At 45.8% G+C, this 15,798-nt stretch overlaps 1 protein-coding gene across 5 annotated transcripts in view; it reads left to right on the top strand.

The window, feature by feature from the left end:
- The window catches only part of LOC143300937 (low-density lipoprotein receptor-related protein 4-like), a 139,920-nt gene that overhangs the window by 74,598 nt on the left and 49,524 nt on the right, over nucleotides 1–15,798 (top strand). For 4 of the 5 annotated variants that reach the window (XR_013057714.1, XR_013057715.1, XR_013057713.1 and 1 more), the window contains exons 3-11: nucleotides 3,489–3,608; nucleotides 4,967–5,080; nucleotides 8,333–8,449; nucleotides 9,245–9,370; nucleotides 10,134–10,244; nucleotides 10,616–10,732; nucleotides 11,384–11,506; nucleotides 13,236–13,373; nucleotides 14,101–14,226. Coding sequence is in view for 2 of the 5 variants with exons in the window: in XM_076614880.1 (XP_076470995.1) it covers nucleotides 3,489–3,608; nucleotides 4,967–5,080; nucleotides 8,333–8,449; nucleotides 9,245–9,370; nucleotides 10,134–10,244; nucleotides 10,616–10,732; nucleotides 11,384–11,506; nucleotides 13,236–13,373; nucleotides 14,101–14,226 (1,092 nt within the window). In the remaining 3 variants the exon portion in view is untranslated. The remainder of the gene's footprint in view (nucleotides 1–3,488; nucleotides 3,609–4,966; nucleotides 5,081–8,332; nucleotides 8,450–9,244; nucleotides 9,371–10,133; nucleotides 10,245–10,615; nucleotides 10,733–11,383; nucleotides 11,507–13,235; nucleotides 13,374–14,100; nucleotides 14,227–15,798) is intronic. The other variant, XM_076614881.1, reaches the window with a different exon arrangement.

Genomic DNA, 15,798 nt, shown 5'->3' with positions numbered 1-15,798 from the left:
TCTGGGAACATTCCATGCCTGTTCACATTGTAAGGAAAGGTGTCTTGAGGTAGTTGAAAGTTAGTATGAATCAATTATTCTTACACTTGATGAACCATTTTATGTTGTTTCTTTGTGTGTTAAGGATGTGTGTGTGTTGTCTGTGTGTGCGTGAGAAGAGTGGGAGAGAATGATAGAGAGAGGGAGGAGGAAGCTAACAAAAGGAAGGCGTGAGGACAGAGTGCATTGTGTAGATTCCTCTGCAGTTCGGACTGTTCCAGACTATATGTCTGACAGAAGAGATGGTGATGCTTGTACCACCAACAGTCAGCCCTTCCCTCCTCCTCCTCCTCCCCCTCCTCCCCCTCCTCCTCTGCCCCTCCATCTGTCTCTTCCTCCTTCACAACAACAGCCCTTTTGTTGGAATGTTTGTCTTTCTCTCTCCCCCAATCTTTGTGTCTGTGTCTGATCCCTTGAGATAGGGTGTTGCTCTGCCAGTCCCTGCCTGCTGTGGGAGGTTTTCCCTCCACTGCCTGCTGTGGGAGGTTTTCCCTCCACTGCCTGCTGTGGGAGGTTTTCCCTCCACTGCCTGTTGGGGATGTTTTCCCTCCAGCTTTATAAGAGTTTCCCTCCTCCCTCCCTCCTCCCACCTGTTCTGACCCCACTGCCTCGCCCCCAGCTGAGTGAGGACAATTTAAATCTGTACAAAATAACTATCTTTTTGTCAAAGTAGTAGGGGTACATTGTTCACAACACGTTGCCAGGGGTGAGGGAGGGGGTGATGGAAGTGACAAGAGCCCTCAGATTGCAGCAAGACAGGGGGTGAGGGGGAGAGAGGGGGAGGGGGGAGATTTAACCTGGAAGCTGCAGGGGAGGATGGGTGGTGAGGGAGTTGTGGCACTTGGCAGGGAGAGGGTGCCAGGGGGGGAGTCTGGTACTGGGTGGGGAGGAAGCCTGTCAGTGGCTTGGGGGCTGCAAAGGGCAGGGCTGGCACCTGCACACACCTCCACTCACCTGTACACACTTGGGCACAAATGTCTACACCTGTGCACACCTGTACATACTTGTACACAACTGCTCACACCTGTACTCTCCTACACAAACTGTTCTCACCTGCACACAGCTGTGCGTACCTGTACTCGCCATTACACACCTGCCCCTCTTAGAGCTGTTGACAGTCCACAGAGTGATTCCCTCTTCTCCTGAAGTGAGGACAAACAGGACATAGATGTCAGAAAGGTCTGTGTGTCTCTCTACAAACAGGACATAGATGTCAGAAAGCTCTGTGTCTGTCTCTCTACAAACAGGACATAGATGTCAGAAAGCTCTGTGTCTGTCTCTCTACAAACAGGACATCAGACAGATGTCAGAAAGATCTGTGTGTCTGTCTACAAACAGGACATCAGACAGATGTCAGAAAGATTTGTGTGTCTGTCTACAAACAGGACATCAGACAGATGTCAGAAAGATCTGTGTGTCTGTCTACAAACAGGACATCAGACAGATGTCAGAAAGATCTGTGTGTCTGTCTACAAACAGGACATCAGACAGATGTCAGAAAGATCTGTGTGTCTGTCTACAAACAGGACATCAGACAGATGTCAGAAAGATCTGTGTGTCTCTCTACAAACAGGACATAGATGTCAGAAAGGTATGTGTCTGTCTCTCTACAGAGCATAGATGTCAGAAAGGTCTGTGTCTGTCTCTCTACAAACAGGACATAGATGTCAGAAAGCTCTGTGTCTGTCTCTCTACAGAGCATAGATGTCAGAAAGGTCTGTGTCTGTCTCTCTACAAACAGGACATAGATGTCAGAAAGGTCTGTGTGTCTCTCTACAAACAGGACATAGATGTCAGAAAGATCTGTGTCTGTCTCTCTACAAACAGAGCATAGATGTCAGAAAGGTCTGTGTGTGTGTGTCTGTCTCTCAAATTGCTTTATTTCATGCACAAGGTCTGTGTCTGTCTCTCTACAAACAGGACATAGATGTCAGAAAGGTCTGTGTGTCTCTCTACAAACAGGACATAGATGTCAGAAAGGTCTGTGTCTGTCTCTCTACAAACAGGACATAGATGTCAGAAAGGTCTGTGTCTGTCTCTCTACAAACAGGACATAGATGTCATAAAGGTCTGTGTGTCTCTCTACAAACAGGACATAGATGTCAGAAAGGTCTGTGTCTGTCTCTCTACAAACAGGACATAGATGTCAGAAAGGTCTGTGTGTCTCTCTACAAACAGGACATAGATGTCAGAAAGATCTGTGTCTGTCTCTCTACAAACAGAGCATAGATGTCAGAAAGGTCTGTGTGTGTGTCTGTCTCTCAAATTGCTTTATTTCATGTCACTGTTGACAGAAACACCAACACTACTTGGTGAAGATGGTTAGTGTCAGAGGCATTTCCCAGGTCTATGTGCATGAATGTGACTCTTTTCCATGGATTTGTTTTCCTTGTTTTTTTTCTCAAGGTATAAACATGTCATGTGATGTATGTACAGGTGCCCCCCACACATGCCCTGACAAGGACTACAGCTGTCAGAATGGGAACTGTATCATGTCATGTATGTATGTACAGGTGCCCCCCACACGTGCCCTGACAAGGACTACAGCTGTCAGAATGGGAACTGTATCACGTCATGTGATGTATGTACAGGTGCCCCCCACACATGCCCTGACAAGGACTACAGCTGTCAGAATGGGAACTGTATCATGTCATGTGATGTATGTACAGGTGCCCCCCACACGTGCCCTGACAAGGACTACAGCTGTCAGAATGGGAACTGTATCATGTCATGTGATGTATGTACAGGTGCCCCCCACACATGCCCTGACAAGGACTACAGCTGTCAGAATGGGAACTGTATCATGTCATGTGATGTATGTACAGGTGCCCCCCACACGTGCCCTGACAAGGACTACAGCTGTCAGAATGGGAACTGTATCATGTCATGTGATGTATGTACAGGTGCCCCCCACACATGCCCTGACAAGGACTACAGCTGTCAGAATGGGAACTGTATCATGTCATGTGATGTATGTACAGGTGCCCCCCACACGTGCCCTGACAAGGACTACAGCTGTCAGAATGGGAACTGTATCATGTCATGTGATGTATGTACAGGTGCCCCCCACACATGCCCTGACAAGGACTACAGCTGTCAGAATGGGAACTGTATCATGTCATGTGATGTATGTACAGGTGCCCCCCACACGTGCCCTGACAAGGACTACAGCTGTCAGAATGGGAACTGTATCACGTCATGTGATGTATGTACAGGTGCCCCCCACACATGCCCTGACAAGGACTACAGCTGTCAGAATGGGAACTGTATCATGTCATGTGATGTATGTACAGGTGCCCCCCACACGTGCCCTGACAAGGACTACAGCTGTCAGAATGGGAACTGTATCACGTCATGTGATGTATGTACAGGTGCCCCCCACACGTGCCCTGACAAGGACTACAGCTGTCAGAATGGGAACTGTATCATGTCATGTGATGTATGTACAGGTGCCCCCCACACGTGCCCTGACAAGGACTACAGCTGTCAGAATGGGAACTGTATCAACAAGCTGTGGCTGTGTGATGGGGACAATGACTGTGGGGACAACTCTGATGAACAGGCCTGCAGTGAGTCTGTGTGTGTGGGAGTGGATGAATGGGTGGGTGTGTCTGTGCGTGGGTGTGTCTGTGTGGGTGTCTATGTGGGTGTGTGGGTGTCTGTGTGGGTGTGTCTGTGTGTGGGTGTCTATGCGGGTGTGTCTGTGTGGGTGTCTATGTGGGTGTGTCTGTGTGTGGGTGTCTATGTGGGTGTGTCTGTGTGTGGATGTCTATGTGGGTGTGTCTGTGTGTGGGTGTCTGTGTGGATGTGGGTGTCACTGTGGGTGTGTCTGTGTGTGGGTGTCTATGCGGGTGTGTCTGTGTGGGTGTCTATGTGGGTGTGTCTGTGTGTGGGTGTCTATGTGGGTGTGTCTGTGTGTGGATGTCTATGTGGGTGTGTGTGGGTGTCTGTGTGGGTGTGGATGTCTGTGTTTGGGTGTGTCTGTGTTTGGGTGTCAATGTGGGTGTGTCTGCGTGTGGGTGTCTGTGTGTGGGTGTCTATGCGGGTGTGTCTGTGTGTGGGTGTCTATCCGGGTGTGTCTGTGTGTGGGTGTCTATGCGGGTGTGGGTGTGTCTGTTGTGTGGGTGTCTATGTGGGTGTGTCTGTTGTGTGGGTGTCTATGTGGGTGTGTCTGTGTTTGGGTGTCACTGTGGGTGTGTGGGTGTGTCTGTGTGTGGATGTCTGTGTGGGTGTGTCTGTGTGTGGGTGTGTCTTTGTGTGGGTGTCTGTGTTTGGGTGTCACTGTGGGTGTGTCTGTGTGGGTGGTCTGTGTGTGGGTGTCTGTTTGGGTGTGTCTGTGTGGGTGTCACTGTGGGTGTGTCTGTGTTTGGGTGTTTATGTGGGTTTGTGTGTGGGTGTCAGTGTGGATGTGTCTGTCTGTAGGTGTATATGTGGGTGTGTCAGTGTTTAGGTGTATATATATGTGGGTGTGTCAGTGTGTGGTTGTCTGTGTAGGTGTCTATGTGGATGTCTATGTGGATGTGTGTGTGTGTAGGTGTATATATGTGTGGGTGTGTCAGTGTGTGGGTGTCTGTGTTGGTGTGTGTGGGTGTCTATGTGGGTCTCTGTGTGGGGGTGTGTATGTGTGTGTTTGGTTGTGTGTGTGGCTGAAGTTTGATGCTGCTCCTTCGTTGTGTTTCCAGCACACTGCTGCACAGTGTTATAGTGACACTGAATCCTGTTCCCTGCTCCAGCCCACAGAAACTGCACACACACACAGATACACATACTACACACACACACACACAGATACACATACTACACACACACACACACACACCACACCACACCACACCACACCACACCACACCACACCACACACACACACACACACACACACACACACACACACACACACACACACAGTGAGTGGTGTTCCCTGTCACAGCCCCCAGGAACTGCACAGAGGGAGAGTTTCGCTGTGGGAACGGGAACTGTATCCCTGAGGAGTGGCGGTGTGATGGCGATGATGACTGTGGAGACAACTCCGATGAAGGCTGTGGTCAGTTGTCTGCTTCGTTTCTCTCCTTTTTGTTTTCCTTTTCACAATGAATTAACACATACATATATATAAGGCATATTTATGCTATGTGACAATTTTTTCTAATTTCTGAAAAAAGAAAGGAAGCCTGACTCAGGAAATCAATGATGAGGACCTAAAGGCTGCTGTGAATTGGTTCTACCCAGGTAGGCAGCCTGTTGTGTGAATGACTTTGTGTCCGTTTCCTGTACTGGTACAGACATCGTACAGGTGAACACATGTTGTCTTTGTCACTCTAGTCATCCCTACAGATGGAGAAATCCCCAGGTAGTGATGGATGACATCTAGGTGAAGGTGTGATGTCTAACAGAGAAATCCACAGGTAGTGATGGATGATATCTAGGTGAAGGTGTGATGTCTAACAGAGAAATCCACAGCTAGTGATGGATGATATCTAGGTGAAGGTGTGATGTCTAACAGAGAAATCCCCAGGTAGTGATGGATGACATCTAGGTGAAGGTGTGATGTCTAACAGAGAAATCCCCAGGTAGTGATGGATGACATCTAGGTGAAGGTGTGATGTCTAACAGAGAAATCCCCAGGTAGTGATGGATGACATCTAGGTGAAGGTGTGATGTCTAACAGAGAAATCCCCAGGTAGTGATGGATGACATCTAGGTGAAGGTTTGATGTCTAACAGAGAAATCCACAGGTAGTGATGGATGACATCTAGGTGAAGGTTTGATGTCTAACAGAGAAATCCCCAGGTAGTGATGGATGACATCTAGGTGAAGGTGTGATGTCTAACAGAGAAATCCACAGGTAGTGATGGATGATATCTAGGTGAAGGTGTGATGTCTAACAGAGAAATCCCCAGGTAGTGATGGATGATATCTAGGTGAAGGTGTGATGTCTAACAGAGAAATCCACAGGTAGTGATGGATGATATGATATCTAGGTGAAGGTGTGATGTCAGAGAAATCCCCAGGTAGTGATGGTGATGTACATGATCCACCACAGGTGGTGACGGTGATGTACATGATCCACCACAGGTGGTGATGGTGATGTACATGATCCACCACAGGTGGTGATGGTGATGTACATGATCCACCACAGGTGGTGATGGTGATGTACATGATCCACCACAGGGGGGGATGGTGATGTACATGATCCACCACAGGTGGTGACGGTGATGTACATGATCCACCACAGGTGGTGACGGTGATGTACATGATCCACCACAGGTGGTGATGGTGATGTACATGATCCACCACAGGGGGGGATGGTGATGTACATGATCCACCACAGGTGGTGACGGTGATGTACATGATCCACCACAGGTGGTGACGGTGATGTACATGATCCACCACAGGTGGTGATGGTGATGTACATGATCCACCACAGGTGGTGATGGTGATGTACATGATCCACCACAGGTGGTGATGGTGATGTACATGATCCACCACAGGGGGGGATGGTGATGTACATGATCCACCACAGGGGGGGATGGTGATGTACATGATCCACCACAGGTGATGGTGATGTACATGATCCACCACAGGGGGGGATGGTGATGTACATGATCCACCACAGGTGATGATGGTGATGTACATGATCCACCACAGGTGGTGATGGTGATGTACATGATCCACCACAGGTGGTGATGGTGATGTACATGATCCACCACAGTGGGGGATGGTGTGTGGTTCAGGACAGGCTGACAGTAGCAGTTTCTGTCTCCATCTGTATTGTGATATTCCAGTGATGACTGTTTCCTGACGACTGTTTCCTGGGGCTGTGATAAGACCAGTGGGCAGACAGACATGGATTGTTGGGCCTGGTGTCTATTGGCCGCCTTGTTTGTTTGGTGTGGAGGCCAGCCTTCCAGGGCTCTGTCAATCATTTGTGAATGAGGGCTGATGCAGACAGATAAATCCCTGCAATCACAGAGGGGGGTGGATGAATCCTGCAGCCGGAGAGGGGGAGGGAGGGAGGGAGGGGAGGTGAGGCCAGTCTGGAACCACACGCAGTGCTATTTATACCCACCGCCTGGCGCCAGGCAGCAAGGGCAGCATGATAGCTAATAATAATAATTCTTTGTGCCGGAAGTTTCTGCGTCGGGGTATAAAACATTACAGCGACAGTTTTCTGCAGTCCCACGAGATAGGCTTGTTTTCACTTTTGGGGAGTGGGTTTAAAAATATCAGGTATGGAAAGTGTCATTCTTCGCTAACTTATGAATGCCTTTCCCACCTGCCATGGCTATTTTTAGACAGGAAAGATAAGAGTTTCAGTGAAATGCGATGATAGTTACAAGGAGGATATTCACATCATTGATGCATGCTTGTTTCTGTGTTTGTATGTGATTTCCATGCTTTCTGAACAGTTGCACAATATGATCATTGGTTTTGGACATCTTAACCACACATATTAAACACTGTCCTACTATAAAACTTTGAAATATAATCTTAAACTTGTTTCTTCAAACAGTATTTTAAACCATAGAAGGTGGGAGAGATGAGTGACTGTTGCACTGTCTTTAGAAAAGTATTTTTTGCCAGTTTCTATCTTTAACACTTTAAGAATGATATTTCTGTAGCGTAATCATACCTCATGTAATGATGTAGTGTTCAGTGGACTCAGAGCCACACACAGTCAGCTCTGTATAATCACACATTATGATGATGATAACGTCAACGATGATGACAATGTACAGACGTCATGATGGCACATTTATAAGGCATGGTGCTGATGATTGTGGTGGTGGTGGTGGTAATGATGATGGTGGCATTGATGATGGTGGTGGTGGTAATAATGATGGTAATGAAGATGGTGGTGGTGATGATAATGATGGTGGTAGTGGTGGTGATGATGGTGGTGGTGGTGATGATGGTGGTGGTGGTGATGATTATGATGGTGATGATGATGATAGGGATCATGATGATGGTGATGATGATAGGGATGGTGATGATGATGATGATAGGGATGATGATGATGGTGGTGATGATAGGGATGGTGATGATGATAGGGATCATGATGATGATAGGGATCATGATGGTGATGATGATAGGGATGATGATGGTGGTTATGATGATGATAGGGATGGTGATGGTGGTGATGATAGGGATGATGGTGGTGATGATAGGGATGATGATGGTGGTGATGATAGGGATGATGGTGGTGATGATAGGGATGATGATGATGGTGATGATAGGGATGGTGATGGTGGTGATGATAGGGATGATGATGGTGGTGATGATGATGGTGTCACAGCAGCCAGCAAGTGTTCAGACAAGGAGTACCGGTGTCGTGACGGTACCTGTGTCAACAAGGCGTGGGTGTGTGACCGGGAGCGTGACTGTCAGGACGCCAGTGACGAGGATTCCTGCAGTATGTGGCTGTCTGTGCTTGGTTGGGGAACAGCTGTGATCATATTATTACTGATGATGATGATGGTACACTTTCAAACATCTCAAGACACTGTACACTCATGCCTCCGTCAGACAAAAAACACACAAAAACATACACTCACACCACATACGCTCACACACACACACACACACACACACTCACACACACACAAACCATGTAACACCACACACACGCACGCAACCTTGTAACCACACACACACACACACACACACACACACACACACACACACACACACACACACACACACACACACACACACCATGTAACCACACACACACACACACACACACACACACACCATGTAACCACACACACACACAGACACACACACACACACACAACCATGTAACCACACACACAGACCCATGTAACCAACCACACACACACACACACACACACACACACCATGTAACCACACACATACACACAACCATGTAACCACACACACAGACCCATGTAACCAACCACACACACACACAAAACAAACCATGTAACCCCCCCCCCACACACACACACACACACACACATGCACACACAAACATGTAACCACCCACCCACTCACACCCCCGATGTGTGATGTGGTCACTGTGTGATGAATTATGTGTGATGTGGTGAATGTGTGATGTGGTCACTGTGTGATGAATGATGTGAGATGTGGTCACTGTGATGAATGTGTGATGTGGTCACTGTGTGATGTGGTCACTGTGATGAATGATGTGTGTGATGTGTGATGTGGTGACTGTGTTCCCCAGGAGAGGACCGTTTGTTGTGTCGTGAAGACGAGATGCGGTGTCGGTCCAGTGGTCACTGCATCCTGAGGCGCTACCAGTGTGACGGGGACAACGACTGTGGGGACTGGCAGGATGAGCTGGGCTGTGGTCAGTTCTGCCTTGTTTTTCTTCTTTTCTCTTTTTTGTAACAAGAAATACAACGAAGTGGAAAAAAATTTAATTACCTGACAGTATAGACCTTTTTCAAGGATGAATGACGTAATCATTGATGTAAAATGTGTTGTGTTGTTGTCTTTATTTCTTTTTGTTCCACAGTGACATTCAGACTGCTGTCCCTGGTCAGAGTGTGTCCACAGTGACAATCAGACTGCTGTCCCTGGTCAGTGTCCACAGTGACATTCAGGCTGCTGTCCCTGGTCAGAGTGTGTCCACAGTGACATTCAGGTTACTGTCCCTGGTCAGAGTGTGTCCACAGTGACATTCAGGCTGCTGTCCCTGGTCAGAGTGTGTCCACAGTGACATTCAGGCTGCTGTCCCTGGTCAGAGTGTGTCCACAGTGACATTCAGGCTGCTGTCCCTGGTCAGAGTGTGTCCACAGTGACATTCAGGTTACTGTCCCTGGTCAGAGTGTGTCCACAGTGACATTCAGACTGCTGTCCCTGGTCAGAGTGTCCACAGTGACATTCAGACTGCTGTCCCTGGTCAGAGTGTGTCCACAGTGACATTCAGGCTGCTGTCCCTGGTCAGAGTGTCCACAGTGACATTCAGGTTACTGTCCCTGGTCAGTGTCCACAGTGACATTCAGGTTACTGTCCCTGGTCAGATGTGGTGACTGCCATGTGTGTGGAAAAGTGACTGTCATGGTATGTGTGTGTGTGTGTCATGTGGTGACTGTCATGTGTGTGGACAGGTTACTGTCAGGAGGGAGAGTTCAACTGCACCAGTGGGATCTGTATCAACGCCAGCTGGAAGTGTGATGGTGACATTGACTGTGACGATGGGTCTGACGAACACAACTGCTGTGAGTATTGAGCAACAACACAGTACTCTGCTCTGTGTCAGAGGCTTACCATTCACACCAGTGATGCTTGTGTCGCCCTTCAGCAAGGGCCAGTAAAATTGATGTGTTGGACAGTGTTTACCAGGTGTGTGAAGGGCCAGTAAAAATGGTGTGATGTGTTGGACAGTGTTTACTAAGTGTGTGAAAGGCCAGTAAAAATGGTGTGATGTGTTGGACAGTGTTTACCAAGTGTGTGAAGGGCCAGTAAAAATGATAGGATGTTTTGGACAGTGTTTACCAAGTGTGTGAAGGGCCAGTAAAAATGATGTGATGTGTTGGACAGCCTTTACCAATTGTTAGGACCAGTAAAACTGACTTTTTGTTTTGCACAGCCTTCGCTAAGTGTCGGAAGGGCCAGTTTCGCTGTGACATGGGCAAGTGCATCAACAAGACCCAGAAGTGTGACGGAAAGGTCGACTGTCCTGATGAGAGTGACGAAACTCCTTGCTGTGAGTCTCAAGGCCTGTGTGTGCGTGCATGCATGCGTGCGTGCATGCAACTGTGTGTGTTAAAGAATAAATAGTTTTAATCTATGCATATATAAGTTCAGGAAGCTCATTGGTCAACTGAAGGCAGAAGAGAAGAGGTGTTTTGAGAGACATGTGAAGTGTGGAATCCAGGTGAGGGACTGAGAATGGCAGTGTGTTGCACACCACTGGGTCAGGACAGGGGAAACTGCTCTCTGGGGATTTTGTGTCATTACTGAGGGATGACGTCAACGCTGTGTTTTTTATATTCTGAAACGGGGCTTTCTTAAAGTACGTGATAGTTCAGACCATGTCTCTTTTTCTGCATGATAAGTCCAGCTGCTGTTATTGAACATGTTTTACTTACTGATGTTTTAGTTCAGTCATGTGTTCTTTGTCTTGAATGTGAGCTGAGAGACTGTGTGGTGTGATTGTTGAGCCTTTAATTGCACAGGTGATTTCCAATACAATGAATAGGCATGTGCTGTACTGTATTGTACTGGATTGTGTTGTAATGTACCAGATAGTACTGTACTGTATTGCACTGCATTGTTCTGTATTGTACCAGACTGTACTGTGATGTATTGTACTGTATTGTTTTGCATTGCATGGTATTTCACTGTGTGATTGCAGTGAAAGAGGAGTGCAGCTTTGGCCAGTTCCAGTGCGACAACAAGAAGTGTGTAGGGGTACACAAACTGTGCAACGGCCGTAACGACTGTGGGGACGGCTCTGATGAACGCTCCTGCTACAGAGGTGGGTATCCTGTACTGCGTTCTGTTGTACTCTGTTGTGTTGTCTGTTGATACAACACGTTTCTCTGTTGTATTGTGTGTTGTCTGTTGACACAACACGTTTCTCTGTTGTGTGTTGTCTGTTGACACAACACGTTTCTCTGTGTCAGCACGTTTGTGTGTTGTCTGTTGACACAACATGTTTCTCTGTTGTGTGTTGTCTGTTGACACAACACGTTTCTCTGTGTCAACACGTTTCTCTGTTGTATTGTGTGTTGTCTGTTGACACAACACGTTTCTGTGTGAAATTGTGACTGCTCTCCCTTGAAAGAGGGCACCTCCACAGAGCAGTGTCACCCTTTCTCTCTCTTCTTTTTTTTTCTGCCGGCTGGTGTATTTCTTTTCCTTTTGTTGCCATGGGTTGTTTTACAGGCACCAAGTGCATGTTGCCTATCTGTCCTTGGTTTATTATCTCCACTGAATGACTAGCACCCAGACCACCTCAAGGGGAGGAGGTCTAAGGGAGGGGGGTAGTGAAAATCCCAATCTGTATTTGATATTTGAGCTGCATCACACTGGCTCCCAAATTGGATACATTACCATCTGGACTTTGTTCAGCTGAATATTGAACTGTTGTTTTGTTGTGGTTTACAGACACCATTATTGTTGTGTCTGTTGTGCTTATTGTGGTGTTTATTGTGGTGTTCAGTGTGTTTATTACGGTGTTTAATGTGATGTTTATTATGATGGTTATTGTGGTGTTCGGTGTGTTTATTGCGGTGTTTAATGTGATGTTTATTATGATGGTTATTGTGGTGTTCAGTGTGTTTATTATAGTGTTTAATGTGATGGTTATTGTGGTGTTCAATGTATTTATTGTGGTGTTCAATGTGTTGTTTATTGTGATGGTTATTGTGGTATTTATTGTGGTGGTCAGTGTGTTTATTGTAGTGTTTAATGTGATGGTTATTGTGGTGTTCAGTGTATTTATTGTGGTGTTCAGGGTGTTGTTTATTGTGATGTTTATTGTGATGGTTATTGTGGTGTTCAGTGTGTTTATTGTGGTGTTTAATGTGATGTTTATTGTGATGGTTATTGTGGTGTTCAGTGTATTTATTGTGGTGTTCAAGGTGTTTATAGTGATGGTTATTGTGGTGTTTATTGTGGTGTTCAGTGTGTTTATTGTGGTGTTTAATGTGATGTTTATTGTGATGGTTATTGCGGTGTTCAATGTATATATTGTGGTGTTCAGTGTGTTTATTGTGATTATTGTGGTGTTTATTGTGGTGTTCAGTGTGTTTATTGTGGTGTACAGTGTGTTTATTGTGGTGTTTACTGTGATGTTTACTGTGATGGTTATTGTGGTGTACAGTGTATTTATTGTGGTGTTCAAGGTGTTGTTTATTGTGATGTTTATTGTGATGCTTATTGTGTTTATTGTGGTGTTCAGTGTGTTTACTGTGGTGTTTAATGTGATTATTGTGTTGGTTATTGTGGTGTTCATTGTATTTATTGTGGTGTTCAAGGTATTGTTTATTGTGATTTTTATTGTGATGCTGCTTATTGTGATGGTTATTGTGGTGTTTAATCTGTTTGAGGTGTTTATTGCGATGTATATTGTGGTGTTTATTGTGGTATTCAGTGTGTTTATTGTGGTGTTTGATTTGTTTATTGTGGTGCTTAATGTGATGTTTGTGATATTATTGTGTTAATTTTGGTGTTTATTGTAGTGTTTATGGTGGTGTTTACAGACAGCATCATAGGAGACAGCAGTCAGTGCCAGGTGGACAATGGAGGCTGTGAACACACCTGTGTCACCACTCTGCGCGGCAGTCGATGTATGTGTAACGAAGGATTTCAGCTGGCCTCCGACAAGAGGACATGTGAAGGTGAGGTGTTCTGCTCTGTGTGTGGGTGGGGGGGGGAGGTGTCTGGGGGGGGAAGATGGTTGGGGGGGGGGGGGGGTGGGGGGGTTGGTATGGGGGGTGTTGATGTTTAAGTGGGGGGTGGAGGGGGGGTTGGGGGTGTGCATGTGTGTGAATGCATACATATGGTGTGTGTATACACGTGCACTCATGTATAATTTTCATTGACTATGATAATAGAATGTGTCATGTGTCAACTTTCTTTTCAGAGGTCAACGAGTGTCGCAAGAGGGCGTGTGTCATGTTTGACCTTTATTTTCAGAGGTCATCGAGTGTGGCTATGAGGGCATGTGTCATGTTTGACTTTTCTTTTCAGAGGTCAATGAGTGTCGCTATAAGGACATGTGTCATGTGTGACCTATATTTTCAGAGGTCATCGAGTGTGGCTATGAAGGCATATGTCATGTGTGACCTTTCATTTCAGAGGTCGGGTGTCGCTATGTGGGCATGTGTCATGTGTGACCTTTCTTTTCAGAGGTCAACGAGTGTCGCTATGAGGGCATGTGTCATGTGTGACCTTTCTTTTCAGAGGTCAACGAGTGTCGCTATGAGGGCATGTGTCATGTGTGACCTTTCTTTTCAGAGGTCAACGAGTGTCGCTATGAGGGCATGTGTCATGTGTGACCTTTCTTTTCAGAGGTCAACGAGTGTCGCTATGAGGGCATGTGTCATGTGTGACCTTTCTTTTCAGAGGTCAACGAGTGTCGCTATGAGGGCATGTGCAGTCAGATCTGTCGAAACACTGTGGGATCGTTCCACTGTGACTGTGTCAGCGGCTACAGACTGAAGCCTGACGGAAGGGGGTGCAAGGCACTAGGTAAGCATCCACCCCTTTAACACTTAATCCACCCACACTTACATCCACCCCTTTAACATTTCACTTTTCTTGTATTTTTATGGTACATACTTCACAAAAAGTTGAGGACCATTTGATTAGCAGAAGGAATATTTAATAAAATGTTCAGAAATCCAGAAATGACTAGGTTTGCATAGTGCTGATAGTGTGCCACAGCCTTCACACTGAACATGCTAAATGTTGCATCAAGGACGCATGCACCGTCAACAGCTGCATCAAGGACACAGAAATGACTAGGTCTGCATAGTGCTGATAGTGTGCCACAACCTTCACACTGAACATGTTAAATGCTGCATCAAGGACGCATGCACCGTCAACAGCTGCATTAATTACATATGCACCATCAACAGCTGCATCAAGTACACATGCACCATCAACAGCTGCATCAAGTACACATGCACCATCAACAGCTTGAAAAGAACATTTGAAAAATGGATGTTTGAGATAAATGTTTACAGTTATTGCTGAATGATTAGCTGTGGTTTTTCATTGTAAGTGATAAATGTTTACAGTTATTGCTGAATGATTGGCTGTGGTTTTTCATTGTAAGTGATAAATGTTTACAGTTATTGCTGAATGATTAGCTGTGGTTTTTCATTGTAAGTGATAAATGTTTACAGTTATTGCTGAATGATTAGCTGTGGTTTTTCATTGTAAGTGATAAATGTTTACAGTTATTGCTGAATGATTAGCTGTGGTTTTTCATTGTAAGTGATAAATGTTTACAGTTATTGCTGAATGATTAGCTGTGGTTTTTCATTGTAAGTGATAAATGTTTACAGTTATTGCTGAATGATTGGCTGTGGTTTTTCATTGTAAGTGATGGAAGTACACATGTAAGGAAGGATCTCTGGTAAAGTGTTACGATTATTACACTGGCTGCACACATTCCTGTTTGCTGGAAATTCAGCATCACCCTGCCCCCAAGGAGAAAACTGTCCCTGACTTTTTGTGAACCTTTGGAGAAAAGTGTGCAGGTTCCCAAGTGGTTCCTAACTTTTTGTGAACCCTTGGAGAAAAGTGTGCAGGTTCCCAAGTGGTTCCTAACTTTTTGTGAACCCTTGGAGAAAAGTGTGCAGGTTCCCAAGTGGTTCCTAACTTTTTGTGAACCCTTGGAGAAAAGTGTGCAGGTTCCCAAGTGGTTCCTAACTTTTTGTGAACCTTTTAACATCCAGTGAAATGTTCAGATGGTTGGGGTTTGTTTTGTTTTTTTACCACTTTTGCTTTATTATTATTATTTGTATGTATTGTTGTACACCATTCCAAAGCATTTACCAAACAAATCTCTTGCTATGCTTGAGAGATGATGACATGTTCACTCAGTTCCATTGTGTTTCAGTGTTGCACTTATTTCTGGATCTTTTCCAGTTTCTGGGCTAAAGTGATGTATTCTAGAGAAGAGATTCCTGTTTATGTTAAAATTCTGTCAGTATGCCATGTGTCGAACCAATACATAAACGTGTTTCCCAGAAGAACACATCCCCCACAGCCCTGTGTCGAACCAATACATAAACGCGTTTCCCAGAAGAACAC

The sequence above is a fragment of the Babylonia areolata genome, chromosome 27 (genome assembly GCF_041734735.1).
Source record: "Babylonia areolata isolate BAREFJ2019XMU chromosome 27, ASM4173473v1, whole genome shotgun sequence".
NCBI lineage: Eukaryota > Metazoa > Mollusca > Gastropoda > Neogastropoda > Buccinidae > Babylonia > Babylonia areolata.
The sequence above is the reverse complement of the archived record's forward strand: the minus strand, read 5'-3'. Positions and strand labels throughout refer to the sequence as shown.